This window comes from Aquarana catesbeiana, linkage group LG03 (assembly GCF_042186555.1).
Source record: "Aquarana catesbeiana isolate 2022-GZ linkage group LG03, ASM4218655v1, whole genome shotgun sequence".
In the NCBI taxonomy this organism is placed as follows: Eukaryota; Metazoa; Chordata; class Amphibia; order Anura; family Ranidae; genus Aquarana; species Aquarana catesbeiana.
Genome location: NC_133326.1, coordinates 577301116 through 577316645, shown reverse-complemented (window position 1 = coordinate 577316645; position 15530 = coordinate 577301116). Strand labels below are relative to the sequence as shown.

Genomic DNA, 15530 nt, shown 5'->3' with positions numbered 1-15530 from the left:
TCAAAGAAGCTGATTGCTGGACTTTTTTTTACCATCCTGCCAGCGCACTGCTCCAGTGTGAAAGACTGGAGTGACAGATGAGGCGCTTTTTAGCGCTATAGCAGCTGTAAAGAGCCTCAGTGTGAAAGTAGCTTAAATGTCTAAACCGCTGCTAACAAAAGTGAGTACACCCCTAAGTGAAAATGTCCAAATTGGGCCCAAAGTGTCAATATTTTGTGTGGCCACCATTATTTTGCAGCACTGCCTTAAGCCTCTTTGGCAAGGAGTTCACCAGAGCTTCACAGGTTGCCACTGGAGTCCTCTTCCACTCCTCCATGATGACATCACGAAGCTGGTAGATGTTAGAGACCTTGCGCTCTTCCACCTTCCATTTGAGGATGCCCCACAGATGCTCAATAGGGTTTAGGTCTGGAGACATGCTTGGCCAGTCCATCACCTTTACCCTCAGTTTCTTTAGCAAGGCAGTGGTCATCTTTGAGGTGTGTTTTGGGTCATTATCATATTGGAATACTGCCCTGCGGCCCAGTCTCCAAGGGGAGGGGATCATGCTCTGCTTCAGTATGTCACAGTACATGTTGGCATTCATGGTTCCCTCAATGAACTGTAGCTCCCCAGTGCCAGCAGCACTCATGCAGCCCCAGACCATGACACTCCCACCACCATGCTTGACTGTAGGCAAGACACACTTGTCTTTGTACTCCTCATCTGGTTGCCGCCACACACGCTTGCCACCATCTGAACCAAATAGGTTTAGCTTGGTCTCATCAGACCACAGGACATGGTTCCACTAATCCATGTTCTTAGTCTGCTTGTCTTCAGCAAACTGTTTGCGGTTTTCTTGAGCATCATCTTTAGAAGAGGATTCCTTATGGGATGACAGCCATGCAGACCAATTTGATGCAGTGTGCGCATATGGTCTGAGCACTGACAGGCTGACCCCCCACCCCTTCAAACTCTGCAGCAGGCAGCACTCATACATCTATTTGCCAAAGACAACCTTTGGATATGATGCTGAGCACGTGCACTCAACTTCTTTGGTCAACCATGGTGAGGCCTGTTCTGAGTGGAACCTGACCTGTTAAACTGCTATATGATCTTGGCCACCATGCTGAAGCTCAGTTTCAGGGTCTTGGCAATCTTCTTATAGCCTAGGCCATCTTTATGTAGAGCAACAATTCTTTTTTTCAGATCCTCAGAGAGTCCTTTGCCATGAGGTGCCATGTTGAACTTCCAGTGACCAGTATGAGAGAGTGAGAGCGATAACACCAAATTTAACACACCTGGTCCCCATTCACATCTGAGACTTTGTAATACTAACGAGTCACATGACACCGGGGAGGGAAAATGGCTAATTGGGCCCAATTTGGACATTTTCACTTAGTGGTGTACACCTTTGTTTGTAACAAAGTGTAATTTCATCAGTGTTATCACATGAAAAGACAGAATAAAATATTTACAAAAATGTAGGGGTGTACTCACTTTTGTGAGACACAGTATTATGTGTGTGTGTTTATATATGTGTGTATGTGCGTACATGTGTGTTTGTATGTATGTATGCAGATTTTATGTATGCGCTTTTAATCCTGACCTCCTATATGTGTACAATCAGAACTGATTTTTTTTTCTTTACCGTTTGTTCATAGTACTGTACCAGCAAGAAAATGCTGTTTCTCCATGCGAACTGAGCGATCCATGCTCAGATCACTTTTCTGAGGCATTTGATAGCCTCCTGACCGCCTGTTTTAACACCCTAAATGCATCACCACTATGCTGCAACTGCATGCAATGCACACAGTTGTGGATTCACCTAGGGGTATACTTCAAGTGTGCCCTGAATGGAAAAAGATTGAGAAACACTGACATAGAGGAAAGGATCTCTCCATTGTCCTCCTGCAGCCACTGAATGCCTGCGGAAGGGAGAGGAGGAGAAGCAGGGGGAACTGGAGAGATCGGTTCCTTTATATGCAGCCACCCACTTACGACCCGGCCCTGGTGTTCTGCCACCGGTCTCAGAGGAAAGGGTCCTCGGGGGGACAGGGGGGCCCTTCATGGTTTCTTGCATTGGGGCCCTGAAGGTTCTAGTTACGCCACTGATTTGATGTACATTTACAGTTTTAAACATTATAGCATCTATAAGAAAATCACTTGTAGAACATAATTTCTTCATTCTTAGGCCAGTTGTAGCTGCATTTCTCAGCAGCAGAATGCATCATAACCATAAGGCCCATGGGAACTTTTCCTGGGAACTGTACATGCCCTGCATCCCATAATTCACTCATACTTACCCCATAGCCTTCTCTTAATTTGCTCAGGAACTGGCTGAGACACTCCTCTGCTGTCATGTAATGGAACTTGGTGTTGTTAACACGGTGGTTGGGGCTGTTATGTAACTTATCGCCAGGTCCATGTCCTGATGGGACTAAGGTCATAAATAATACATTAGGATACACATTTTTTCACTTAACAAATGCTGTGAAACAACAGATCACACATTGAATTTCCCCAAATTTAAAGCTGAACTCCAAGCAGATATCAAAGACACCAATTAGTGCAGCTCTGCATTATCTGATATACCATTAAACGTACAAGCATTTGAAAATTATACTTGGCTTCAGTCTTTTGCAATCTTTGCACAGCAGAGCGCAGACTGGGGGAGGAAACAGCAGCACAGGGGGGGCAATCAGCGATGCTCATGAGCAAACAAGGAACATGCTGATGGGAGGGGAAAGCAGGATGACAGAAAGATAGGCTTAACACTGTATTTCTTCTCTTTTTACTGTCCACTCATAGGCTGGGGGAAGAGACAAGATCTGTAAGTGTTACTGAACTGCAGCAGAAGAAAATAAAATTAGGCTTCATGCCCTGCCAGACAGGGCTGTGTAAATCTTAGAACTGGATAGACATAGATCTAAAAAATTTGGCTGGTAAATTATTCCTATGTATGTATTTCATATGTGTATTTTGCTGTTTGCCTGGAGTTCGGCTTTATTAAACTGGTGAAATAATTGGCCAAAAATGACAGTAATGATTGGCAAGACTGGTTTGCTTGGAACAATTTTCATGAGCCCCCACCATGTGTAAACTATTTTATTGTGCACCCTTCTACCTTCTTTTTTTTTTTTTTTTTTTTAGTTTTGGACAGAGTGGAGGGGGATTAGAACATCTGTCAGTTTTTTTTTTTACTGTCTGTACCCCTGTTAGGGAGATCTACCCTCTCTATTTGCTCTGTTTAACGTTATCATTAAAAGTGAAAGAAAAACAAAATCCCAAATTTTGTGTTGTCCCCAGAACAATAGTAGAGGTGAAATCTTCCATTAGTGACCTGGGGGGCCCCAATGAATTCCCTTAATTTGCAGGGATTCCCTCTCCCTTCCTGCTGCGGCTATGGGACAGGAAGTGAAGGTTAATCTCCCCAATGGGGCATAGATGGCAAAAAAACAAAACCTGACAGGGGTTATAACCCTCCCTTGCTTTATCCAAAATAAAAATGTTTCCTATAGTTCTGCATTTACCTCAGTAGTATAGAGTGGCCTCTACCGATACATAAAGACTGTTGCCCTATCCAAGTGAAGCAGGTAATAGAAATGCTGTCCAATCATTCTCATGAGGAACAATCAATCAAGCAGGCATGAAAATATGGCATGGCCAGTATTGTTTTCCCTCTCTGCATTTCATTCACATAAGCAAGGATTTTTGGTCAAGCCAAACATTTGTGTTTGTGAGATTGTCACCCAATTATTGTGCCAGAGGGCAGTCATCTCATGTAAATCTGACTACCCTACTCCAGCCTGTGACTGGACAGTGAAAGAAGAAGCAACAAACGAATGAGCTCATCTCTATGTCTCTCTGCATGTTCTTGGCACTGCAGCACAACTGGCCACTTGTGCTGCTTTGCCCTCTCCTTGCCTGAGCTCTGCTTTACAAGGGATTGCAAGAGGCTGATACCGGATCAAATTCAGGTACTTACACTACATATTTTTAAATCAAAAGCAAACACGTATAGCTGAATCCAATCCAATGTGTGTTATATCTCCCCAGGGCTTGGCTTTAAGAATTGAATTTGGTTTAATCTCTACCTTCAAACAACGAGACAAAATCCAGATAACTAAGGCCGTCTTTTGTAAATCCCAATTTTTTGGTTAAGGCATTAAACTGATCTTCATCCAGATGCAGCTCATGATCCTGCAGAACCTGAGGAGAGAGAAGCTACAGATGAAGCCAAGTAACTATGGAAGATGTGTAATTTTCTGAGGTGCAGATTGTCAAATAACGTTGGCTTTAGCTAAGAAACCTACAACACAGGATCTGTGATATAAAGTATTTCCAAGTCTTAAAACCAAAAAAATAAAATTGTAAGCGCTTTAATGAATGGAGCGCGCTCTCTAAGGAGATGGCGCTGGAGTTGGGAAAAAATACTGCCATGGGGAACCACAAAACTCCAGAACTTTATTCTTCTCTTTCAGAAGTTTCAATCAAGTCTCGCAGGGGAAAATCTCATCTTCTCTTGGGAAGGAAATGACTTACATAACGAGGACTTGACAGATGAAATGTAAGTAATTATTTCGGAGGATTTAACTACTTGAATGACAGCAGGCGCCTGAAAACGAGGCCCGTGACAGCAGGGGAATTTGTTCTTCATAAACAACAGAAGAAAAAAATTTGAGTTTGTTAATTTAATCCTAAATAACTTGAATTGGAGCACACATATGTAGCAGCTTATGTTCCACGCAGGTAAATATGCAAATTTACTGACTGAATCATGTTCTAAAAACGGACTTGTCTGTATAAAATTTGGGAATTAAATGCATTCATTTGAATAGCTAAAAAATAATACCATATTTTTTATTTTTAAATAGTTTTATCTAAATGGTGAAGGTTATTACTGATGTTAACTCTCCACTCCCCATTAGGGACTTCCCCAGTGACACCTTGGGCTTTCGGGTTTCCTTCTTTCAAAACTATTCTCCAGCCCATACTAGTTTCTTCCAAGAAATATATGGATAGTGAAACCCGTATAGCAAAAACAGAAAGTTTTGTTCAACTCAATGTCCTTGAAGCCATTGAAGAGGTAATAATTCTATGAAGACACAGACAGCAATAACCTGACAGAGGATCTAAACCCCCCCCCCCCCGAAACTTGTTTTTTGTTCACACCTGTACTTAAAGTGGAGCTCCACCCACAAGGGGAAGCTCTGCTTGTCTGCCTCCTCTGCTGTCACATTTGACACCTTTTGGGGGGGGAGGGGTACCTGGTTTTGGCAGGTACCTGCTCCCACTTCCCCTGCAACCAGCCCATTCACAGAGTGCAGCGAGATTCGTACATGCACAGTAGGGAACCAGCTGTGAAGCCACAAGGCTTCACTACCAGTTTCCCTTAGTGGAGATGGCGGCGGCATAAGTGTCCTAATATTATATAATATATATATAATATAATATATATAATTATATAATATTATATTCCGATGACACCCAAATCTATCTCTCTGCCCCTCAGCTCACCCCATCAGTCTCCTCACGCATCACTGATTTACTAACAGACATATCAGCCTGGATGTCACACCACTTTCTCAAACTGAATCTAAAACCAAGCTCCTAAAGTGGTTGTAAACCCATTTTGAGAAAAAAAAAAAAACTAACACCTGCAAGACAAAGGCATAATGAGCTAATATGCATACTAGCTCATTATGTAATACTCACCTGAGATCGAAGCCCTCGCTGCTGTGCCCGTACACAGCACCAGCCTGCAACATCACTCCTAGGGGTTACTTTCGGGTATTGCGGCTCCAGCGCTGTGATTGGCCGGATGACGTCACTTCCGTGCATGCGCACAGGACCCGCTGGTAACGGCACACTCACTGAAACAAACGGCACGTACGTGCCATTGCTTCAGTGCATATGTGCCAATGACGTCAGCACATGCAAATACAGGGATATCTCCTAAACCGTGCAGATTTAGGAGATATCCGGGGTAGTTACAGGTAAGCCTTATTATAGGCTTACCTGTAGCAAAAAGTGGTCTGTAAGGGTTTACAACCACTTTAATATTTCCCCCCTCCACATGCCCCTTGCCCTGATCTCTGTCAAGATCAATGGCACAACTATCAGTCTGTCCCCACATGCCAGGGTGCTGGGGTAACCTTAGACTCTGAACTGTCCTTTCAGGCCCACATCCAATCCCTGTCCAAATCATGCCACCTTAGCCTCCGCTTAACACGCCCCTTTTTAACTAATGACACCACCAAGCTTCTAATTCACTCCCTGGTTATCTCTCGCCTCGACTACTGCAACTCCCTCCTCATTGGCTTATGTTTACATACATTATCCCCCCTTCAGTCCATAATGAATGCCGCTGCAAGACTCATCCACCTTAACAACCATTCAGTGTCCTCCAGCCCTCCCTGCCAATCCCTCCACTGGCTTCCACTCACCCAACAAATAAAATTCAAAGTAACTAACAATAATTTACAAAGCCGTCCAGCTACATTACTAACCTAGTCTCAAAATACCAACCAAGCCGCTCTCTTCGGTCCTCCGAAGACCTCCTGCTCTCTAGCTCCTTTGTCACCTCCTCCCATCCTTTGGAACTCCCTACCCCAATCTGACTGACTGTCCCCTAATCTATCCATCTTTAGGCGATCCCTAAAAACCCTTCTCTTTAAAGAAGCCTATCCTACTTCTAACTAATACACTGTTTTACTTCCTCCATCAGCTCATCCCCCCACAGCTATTACCTTTTGTATCAAATGATCCTCCCTTTTAGATTGTAAGCTATAATGAGCAGGGCCCTCTGATTCCTCTTGTACCAAATTGTAATGTAACTGTAATGCCTGCCTTCATTTTGTTAAGCGCTGCGCAATATAAATGCTGTATAATAATAATAGTATTAAAAGTCAGAAGCTACAGTATTTGTAGCTGCTGACTATTTTTTTCTGCAGGAGCCTGCAGCTCCTCTTTAAGCTCTTGTATCTGTATACCACTTATGGACCAAATACATTTTTGCAAAGTGCCTGTTTATTTGGTGATAATTTTTCTCATAACAAATAAGTAATAGTTTACATATATTTTATCTTGGGGACAAACTTTTCTTTGGGTAATTGTCTTGCAAAAATCATTGTATGTCCTATGCAATCTATAGTTAAAAATAAAAAAGGAGTTTTTTTTCTTTTAATTTTAATTTTGAGACACTGATAAAACAAACCAAATAGATAAAAAAAAAGTAATAATTAGGGGAAAAAATCAAAAAACAAAAAGTCAGCAGAGACATAATAACTATGGCGAGAAGGGAAGGAAGGAGTTCATTAAGACTGATTAGGGTTACCTAATGGTTAAAAAGGATTTAAACAAGAATACATTTTATATATATTTTTTTGAACTTGTAAAGTTTCTTTAAAGTGGTTGTAAACCCCGCTTTGTGATTTTTACCTACAGGTAAGCCTTATTAAAGCCTTATTATAAAATCAATATATTCTAAACCTGCATGGATTAGGAGATATGCACCCCGCATGCAGCCGCCAATGTCAGCGGAGCATGTGTGACTGGACGCCGCTGAGAGGGCTTTGTTTTAAGGTGAGTATTTCATAATGTGCTAGTATGCGATGCAAACTAGCACGTTATACCTTTGTCTTGCAGGGTTTTTTTTTTTTCTTCCTAGGTTTACATCCGCTTTAACTGTCACGTGCAGATCAAAGGTCGCACCTTTATGAGTGAAATAGTAAACATAATGAAACAATAAATTGTTACATTGTATTTACTAAATAATACTTGCAGGAGCAACTACATTTTGACATCCACTTCTACTGTGTGATACAAAGCAATCCCAAGCTGTCATCTTCACAGCTGGTAATTGCCGGAAATATCATCAGGGGGATTATCTGATGACAATCTGGGAGCGGGGGGGGGGGATCATATTACAGGCAGTGTACTCGGTGAAAGACCTTTTCCCAGTGGAGGAGAGGGCAGGAGGGGACATGTCCCTGCCGCATCATCTTTAGTGCAGCTGAGCCTGGAGACCAAAAGCTATTAATCCCAAGAGTGTCGGAAGTTCAGCAACAGGAAGAGGACAGGGCAGCCCTGCAGTGTAGATTTCTACCGAATCCATTGTAAATACTAATGTTTACAAGCCCTTAGATGCCAGGGCTGCATTTGTTTTGCCTTATAATCCCGCAAATAACACACGTCCTGTCCCTTGGTGGCTATGCTCACTCCTCCAATGTATCTATAGAGGGAGCCATGGTCATCACCCTGGCTGGACTTCAAGCGTGTCTACCTTTGTTCATCTCCATTACATGGGGGATGGGGAGATTAGTCATTTAGACATAAATGACAGGAAGTGACAAAGGCACTGCATTTCTGGCAGGATCAAAAGGTACTTTCTGTACTTGCTGTAAAAAAAAGTACGACAGTCACCACATCTAACAACTGGTAAACTGGAATAGATTACCTTTTTTGTGCTTGGATTCAGTTATCGTTTAAAGGTAATCTGTCACGATATCTTACTGCTCCAGTCACCATCACAGCCTTTAGAAACACCCAGAGCTTCTGGGTATGAGCTTCTCCCCTTCCTCCTAGGATGTGGTGCTTGAGTCTGAGTGGCCAATTCCACATGAAAATTGCAATTGCAAATGCGATACTGACAGACAGTTTAGACCGGGCATCACTAAATGGCGGACCGCGGGCCAAATGCAGACCGCGCCACATTCCCATTCGGTCCGCTGCAGTACCGCCATTTAGCAGCCTTTTCTTCTCCCTGCATTTGCTCTGTAATCCTCACAAAGCCAACAGAGGGAGGCAGGGCAGTTTAGGATGGAGGGCAGAGCTGCCTGAGGTTACCAAGCAGGTGATTGGCTGCTAGGATGAAGGGCGGTCCTAGCAACCAATCACCATCTTGCAACATCCGCCCTTCAACCAGACATGCTGCCCCTCGCTCGGATCTTCAGTCTGTGCAAGGTAAGACAGTGGTTACAGGGAGTGAGGACACTAATATGAAAATCTGAAAAGGAGCTGAGGAATGTGTGCTGAGGACAGCGATATGGGGGGGGGGGGGGGGGGGCTGGTGACATTAATGTTGGAGGAGCCTGAGGACTGTTATGTGGGGGGAGCTGAGAACATTAAAGTGTGGGGACTCAGGACTGTGATGTGGTGGGCTGAGGACATCAAAGTGGGGGGGGGGGGCTGAGGACTGTGATGTGGTGGGCTGAGGACATCAAAGTGGGGGGGCTGAGGACTGTGATGTGGAGGGAGCTGAGAACATTAAAGTGTGGGGGCTGAGGACTGTGATGTGGTGGGCTGAGGACATCAAAGTGGGGGGGCTGAGGACTGTGATGTGGGGGGAGCTGAGAACATTAAAGTGTGGGGGCTGAGGACTGTGATGTGGTGGGCTGAGGACATCAAAGTGGGGGGGGGGGGGCTGAGGACTGTGATGTGGGGGGAGCTGAGAACATTAAAGTGTGGGGGCTGAGGACTGTGATGTGGTGGGCTGAGGACATCAAAGTGGGGGGGGGGGGGCTGAGGACTGTGATGTGGTGGGCTGAGAACATTAAAGTGGGGGGGAGGGCTGAGGACTGTGATGTGGGGGGAGCTGAGAACATTAAAGTGTGGGGGCTGAGGACTGTGATGTGGGAGGAGCTGAGAACATTAAAGTGTGGGGGCTGAGAAATGTGATGTGGGGGGAGCTGAGAACATTAAAGTGTGGGGGCTGAGGACTGTGATGTGGGGGGAGCTGAGAACATTAAAGTGTGGGGGCTGAGGACTGTGATGTGGTGGGCTGAGGACATCAAAGTGGGGGGGGCTGAGGACTGTGATGTGGTGGGCTGAGAACATTAAAGTGGGGGGGGGGCTGAGGACTGTGATGTGGGGGGAGCTGAGAACATTAAAGTGTGGGGGCTGAGGACTGTGATGTGGGAGGAGCTGAGAACATTAAAGTGTGGGGGCTGAGAAATGTGATGTGGGGGGAGCTGAGAACATTAAAGTGTGGGGGCTGAGGACTGTGATGTGGGGGGAGCTGAGAACATTAAAATGTGGGGGCTGAGGACTCTGATGTGTGGGGAGCTGAGAACATTAAAGTGTGGGGGCTGAGAAATGTGATGTGGGGGGAGCTGAGAACATTAAAGTGTGGGGGCTGAGGACTGTGATGGGCTGAGGACATCAAAGTGGGGGGGGGGGGGGCTGAGGACTGTGATGTGGTGGGCTGAGAACATTAAAGTGGGGGGGGGCTGAGAACTGTGATGTGGGGGGAGCTGAGAACATTAAAGTGTGGGGGCTGAGGACTGTGATGTGGGGGGCTGAAGTATATATATCTCCAACAACGCCATTCTCGTACTTGTTTATCTTTTAGTACATGTTAAATATTTTATATAATACTGAATGCGCTTTGTTATATCTGTTCAAAAACTGCAACAAGATATCCTGCCAGAAATCCAATAACCTTCTTGTGCTCTCTGCCTGTGCTGCTACCATTTAAACTGTTCTGATCTGTTTCTGTGGACTACAGAACACCACCTCCCTGTATTATAAAGAAGCTGCTCCTCCACAGATACAGTATAGCAATGGAATGTTGTAACCATATGACTGGCAGAATCACCAGGTGAAAATAAAGGGAATAAGAGACTAAAAAAAAAAAAAAAAGAATGCAGCCACTTCATCTAAAGACTGGTATTCTGCAACTAATTACATTTGTGTTCTTGGGTTTAGATACATTTTTAAAAAGATACTTTACATATAAATATTACAAATATGTAAAAGCATTGTAAATAGCATTGAATTGCAAAAGTCTCATCAAAAATGACTTTTGCTAAATGTAGCAATTACTGTACAACTATTCCAGAAAAAAAAAAATCAGCTTTATTTATATAATGCCATATGTGCTTTGCAGTCCTTTAAGTGGATCATTAAAGATCTGGTGTCTAGATCCAGAATAAGAAAACACAGTAAACAGAACGTTCTCTATAACACGGTCCTGCATTTCAGCAGTAATTGGGGAAAAATGCTTTCCTTTTTTGGACAGTACTGCCATCTAACACAGAAAGCAGCCATTGATACCTTTCTATATGTCTCCGGCATGTGTTAATTGCAAAGTGTGTAACGAGGCTGATTTCTGGCTAGTGGGGCTCCGGGAGGTGTTAACAGAATGAAAAGTCTCTCATTAACAACTTGACACTGTTCTCATTGTGCTAAGAAGTCTCGCAGCACATCCGAATGAGCCTTTTTATCAGTGCGAGCCCCGAGTCAACCTGTTATCGCTATTATGTAACATGTCATCATTAAACGGATGTGACAGATGATACGCCATTGAGAATTAGACTGGGAAGAAAGAATCAAATACTTTTTTTTTTTTCCTGTTTCCAGCAAGTTTTGATTGACTGGTGCAAAATTTCAAAATGATCCACCGAGAGCACATCTAGAGGTGTGAGTAGAAATTTCAGGGTCCTGCACTGAGAAGAATGGGGGCCCCACACGACTGATAACATACATCAAGGGCAGACATATGGGGAAATTCATAATGAGTGTCTAAGACACTCCTAGCATTTCAATGACAAATGTCTGTGCGGGCAACGGATTTGTTTACCTTTTATAAACAGCGACACAAATCTGGGGCATACACATACTCTAGCCTCAGTACAACTGCACTTCTTCCTGCCGCTGCAGCTGTCACACAGACGGGATGGGGATTTACAGACACTAGTTCCCCATCAGGTCCACTCCCCTTGTGATTGACAACAGGCAGTGGGTGGATCTTTAGTCAATACAGGCATACCCCACTTTTAAGTACACAATGGGGTTTATTTACTAAAGCTCGAAAGTGAATCAGGCTCCCTTCTGCATAGAGACCAATGAGCTTCTAACCCCAGCTTCTTCAATTAAGCCTTGGTAATAAAAAATGGAAGCTCATAGGTTTCTATGCAGAAGTGAGCCTGATTTTGCACTTTCCAGCATTAGTAAATAAACCCCATTGTGTACTTAAAAGTGGGGTATGCCTGTAAACAGCCTGCTATTGGCTATGGAATCCTCTCACTGCCTGCTGTCAATTACAAGGAGAGAGCGAACCTGATGGGAAACTAGTGTCTCAGCTTTCCCAACAGGCAACTGGCACATCACTGGCGGCTAGGAGGCTGCCACGCTGGGGAGGGAGCTGCAGCAGCAAATTTGCCGCTCTGCTACACAGCGTACAGAGACAGGCACTTTGTCTGTCTCTGTGGGTGGGATTTACTAAAACTGGTTCACACAGAATCTGGTGCAGCTGTGCATAATAAACAAACAGCTTCTAACTTAAGCTTGTTCAGTTAGGCCTGGTTCACACCTATGCATTTTTTAGTGCGTTTTCAGTTTTGCTGAAACACACTACAGTCCATTTAACATGGTTTCCTATGGATGTAGTTCACATCTGTGCATTTTATGGAAAGGGCCAGGGACTGGTTTTTGGTTCCAATGGATCAAAATACACCTGCAATATGCACACTGCAACCTGCATAGGTGTGAATCAGGCCTTAAACGCAGTACCCGGCATTCACTATATCTGGCCTCCCATAGTACACAGAACATGGAAATGCAATTATTTTAGTAAATATAAACTGCAAAATACCTTTTCTCATCAGCAGTATATAGCAGTCTTGTGACTTGTATCAGTGTTGGCCGAGCACTGGTTAAAGCTAGTAGAAGGAGTCTTTATTCTCCTCTGACTGCTTTTTGAGGCTGCATGGCCCCTTACCCTCTGTCTGGACAGTGCTCATTGGCCCTGTGCTGATCACATGCATCCTCCAAAAAAAAAACTCTCTAGCAACACACAGCAAACTGAGCATGTGTAGAGTGCCTCCAAGGTTCTGTTCTATCAGCAGATGGATTGGGATAGTAAAAGAAGGAGAGGATCAGAGAAGACAGGCTCAAACGGCTTTTTTACATAATGCAGAGGATTAACCCCTTAGGTTCCACATTGAGTATAACAAACATGCTTTACTGCATATACACACTAATTTTACTGTTGTGGGTTTAGTAACACTTTAAGCTTTGCCAATAAAACCTAGAAGCTGACTGGTTATTATGCACAGCTGCGCCAGATTCTGTGATCACCAGTTTTAATAAATCTCCCCCAGTATACCAAGTTGGAGTTGGTCTTAGGCTGATTCACACCTATGCAGGTTGCAGTTTGCATATTCCAGGTACATTTTGCATTTTTCAATACACATTTTTGATCCACTGAAGTCTATGGAACCAAAAATCTGAAAAAAGTCCCTGGCCCTTTCCATAAAATGCACAGATGTGAACGCGGCCCATAGGAAACCATGTTAAATGGAGTGTAGTATGTTTCTGCAAAACTGAAAACACACTAAAAAATGCATAGGTGTAAAACAGGCCTTAATTAGCTCTAGTTTCGATATCTACAAACTGGAGGTAATTATTTTTTAATTTGCTGCATTAGGAAGTATCTGAATCTCCCACTCGTGTCAGTAAAGCTACAGAAATTGACAGCAGGGATTTCATGCCATCAAAAAAAGTATTGTTAGGGATTTATTGGATTCCCAGATAGTGTTTGTGCAGACTGTACTGCTGCACAGGACTCCATCTATGACATGGGGGCCAGCTGGTTTAAGAGAAAGTAAACCCTGATGGGTTTTACTTCCTCTTTTGTTCCCTGCAAAGTAAAGGCATAATGGGTTAGTATGCATCGTATACTAGCCCATTATGTGCCACTTACCTGAAAACAAAGCCTGCGATGTCTCCGATGTCCCCGCTGGAGGCCGCGTCAATCTTCACCCTCTTCCTTCGGGGCCGTGAACTCTGGCTCGCATGACGTCACTCCCGCACATGCGCGTGGGAGCCAACGGTCACGGCATGGGCCCTGTAGAAACGCCCCTTTCTTCAGTGCACATGCGCTGATGATGTTCGCGCAAGCATATATGGTAAATATCTCCTAAACCGTGCAGGTTTAGGAGATATTTCCAGTACCTACAGGTAAGCCTTATTATAGGCTTACCTGTAGGTAAAAGTGGTATGTAAGGATTTACAACCACTTTAAGATTAATGGAGGGCTGCTAGCTCTTGAAATATGTAAATCCTAACAATGAACTTCTTCTCTGATTTGGTTCCTTTTGGTCTGTTAAATACAGTAACAATATGCAAGCATTTAATTATATTTGTGTGATAAATTCAATAAAATATCTCTTCATCTTGCCAGCAATCTGGTCAGCTTATAACTTCTCACACTCTCTGCTTGTTCTGACTGTTATCAATGACATTGTTCTCAGCTATCTCTGACAAGTTCAGAACTTTGCCCCTCTATGTTATGGAGAATAGGAGAAGGGTGGGGTTACATAGTCCTATCTTGTTTCTGTTGTCCTGATACAACATGATGAGTGACTGTTGTCATCCTTGAACTGGATGTGCTACTTGCAAAATTATCAGGTGAAAATAAAGGAAAAACGCTAAAAAAAAAAAAACATTTTTAAAGGCACCTGAGCTTGCAGACAGATCACACTGTACAGTAGATGCTTAAGATATTTTGATGGAGACTTTGGCCAGGACCCTCAAAACTGGGACCACTCTGTAATGCAATAAGCAGCCACTCTTCCTAGTAGCTGGTGCTGAGTTCATACCCTCTAACTTAATGTACTATTGCCACATCACTCTAACAGGGATCCTTTTGTAGAAGTGAAACATAATGCTAGAATGAGCTTTTGGAGGCAACATGCTGTCTGCTTTATGTGTAGAGCTACTGTTCAAGCTTAAAGAGCACCAGACATTAAAAAGGAGAGATGGTTTGACGTTTGTTGAACTCTAAGGAGTCTACTGACTCCTCTGCACCCCCTTCAGTTCCCTTGATCTGAATGTAGTCACAAATGCCTAGAGTTGGCCAGAAAATGGATACAAAACATTAAAAATGTTATCACAGTTTGTAAATTTTGATTCTTGGCTACTTCATACATTGTGGCCCCAGGTACCAGCCCACTTTCAGAAAGCACCACCTTGCCCGGACGGTGCCCTCACATTGGAGCCAAGTGCAGTGGAAAACTTCTCTTACCTTTCTGAAATCTTTCTTTGAGACTTTTCCATCTGGCTGCCTGCTGCAGGCTAGAAAGCTTTCCTTGACGGTGAATCCGTTCTTTGTCATACATTGTTTCAGCTTGTCGATCACCTCGTCCACAGTAAAATTCCTCAATAAATTGCTGGCTTGATTTTCAATCCCCCTCATTCTTCCAAGAGAGGGAAAAGGTGCAAATTAAACAATTGCTGTACTAAAAGTACATTGAAAATGCTAGGTGGATATCAAAGGAACATGTAGCATATATACCCAAGATACCGTAGTTTTACAGACAATAGCTGCTTGACTGGGGATGGTATGGAGGAATGCAATGTTTTTTTAACTACAGTATTTTAAAAGGGAAGCTACCCTAATCATATATTTCAGTTTTTTGTTAAAGTGGGTCTTTACCCTGAACAGTTTGATAACAATTAATGTTCTTTAACCACTTCAGTTCCAGAAGATTTACCCCCCCCTTCTCACGACCAGGCCATTTTTTGCGATACGGCACTGCGTTGTG

General features: G+C 43.6%; 1 protein-coding gene across 1 annotated transcript in view; it reads right to left on the bottom strand.

Moving 5' to 3' along the window:
* EFCAB6 (EF-hand calcium binding domain 6) overlaps window positions 1–15530 on the bottom strand; it is a 309070-nt gene that overhangs the window by 107079 nt on the left and 186461 nt on the right. The window contains exons 17-19 of the mRNA XM_073621947.1: window positions 15011–15182; window positions 4077–4191; window positions 2286–2419 (exon numbers count right to left, since the gene is read on the bottom strand). Of these exons, the coding sequence (XP_073478048.1) occupies window positions 2286–2419; window positions 4077–4191; window positions 15011–15182 (421 nt within the window). The remainder of the gene's footprint in view (window positions 1–2285; window positions 2420–4076; window positions 4192–15010; window positions 15183–15530) is intronic.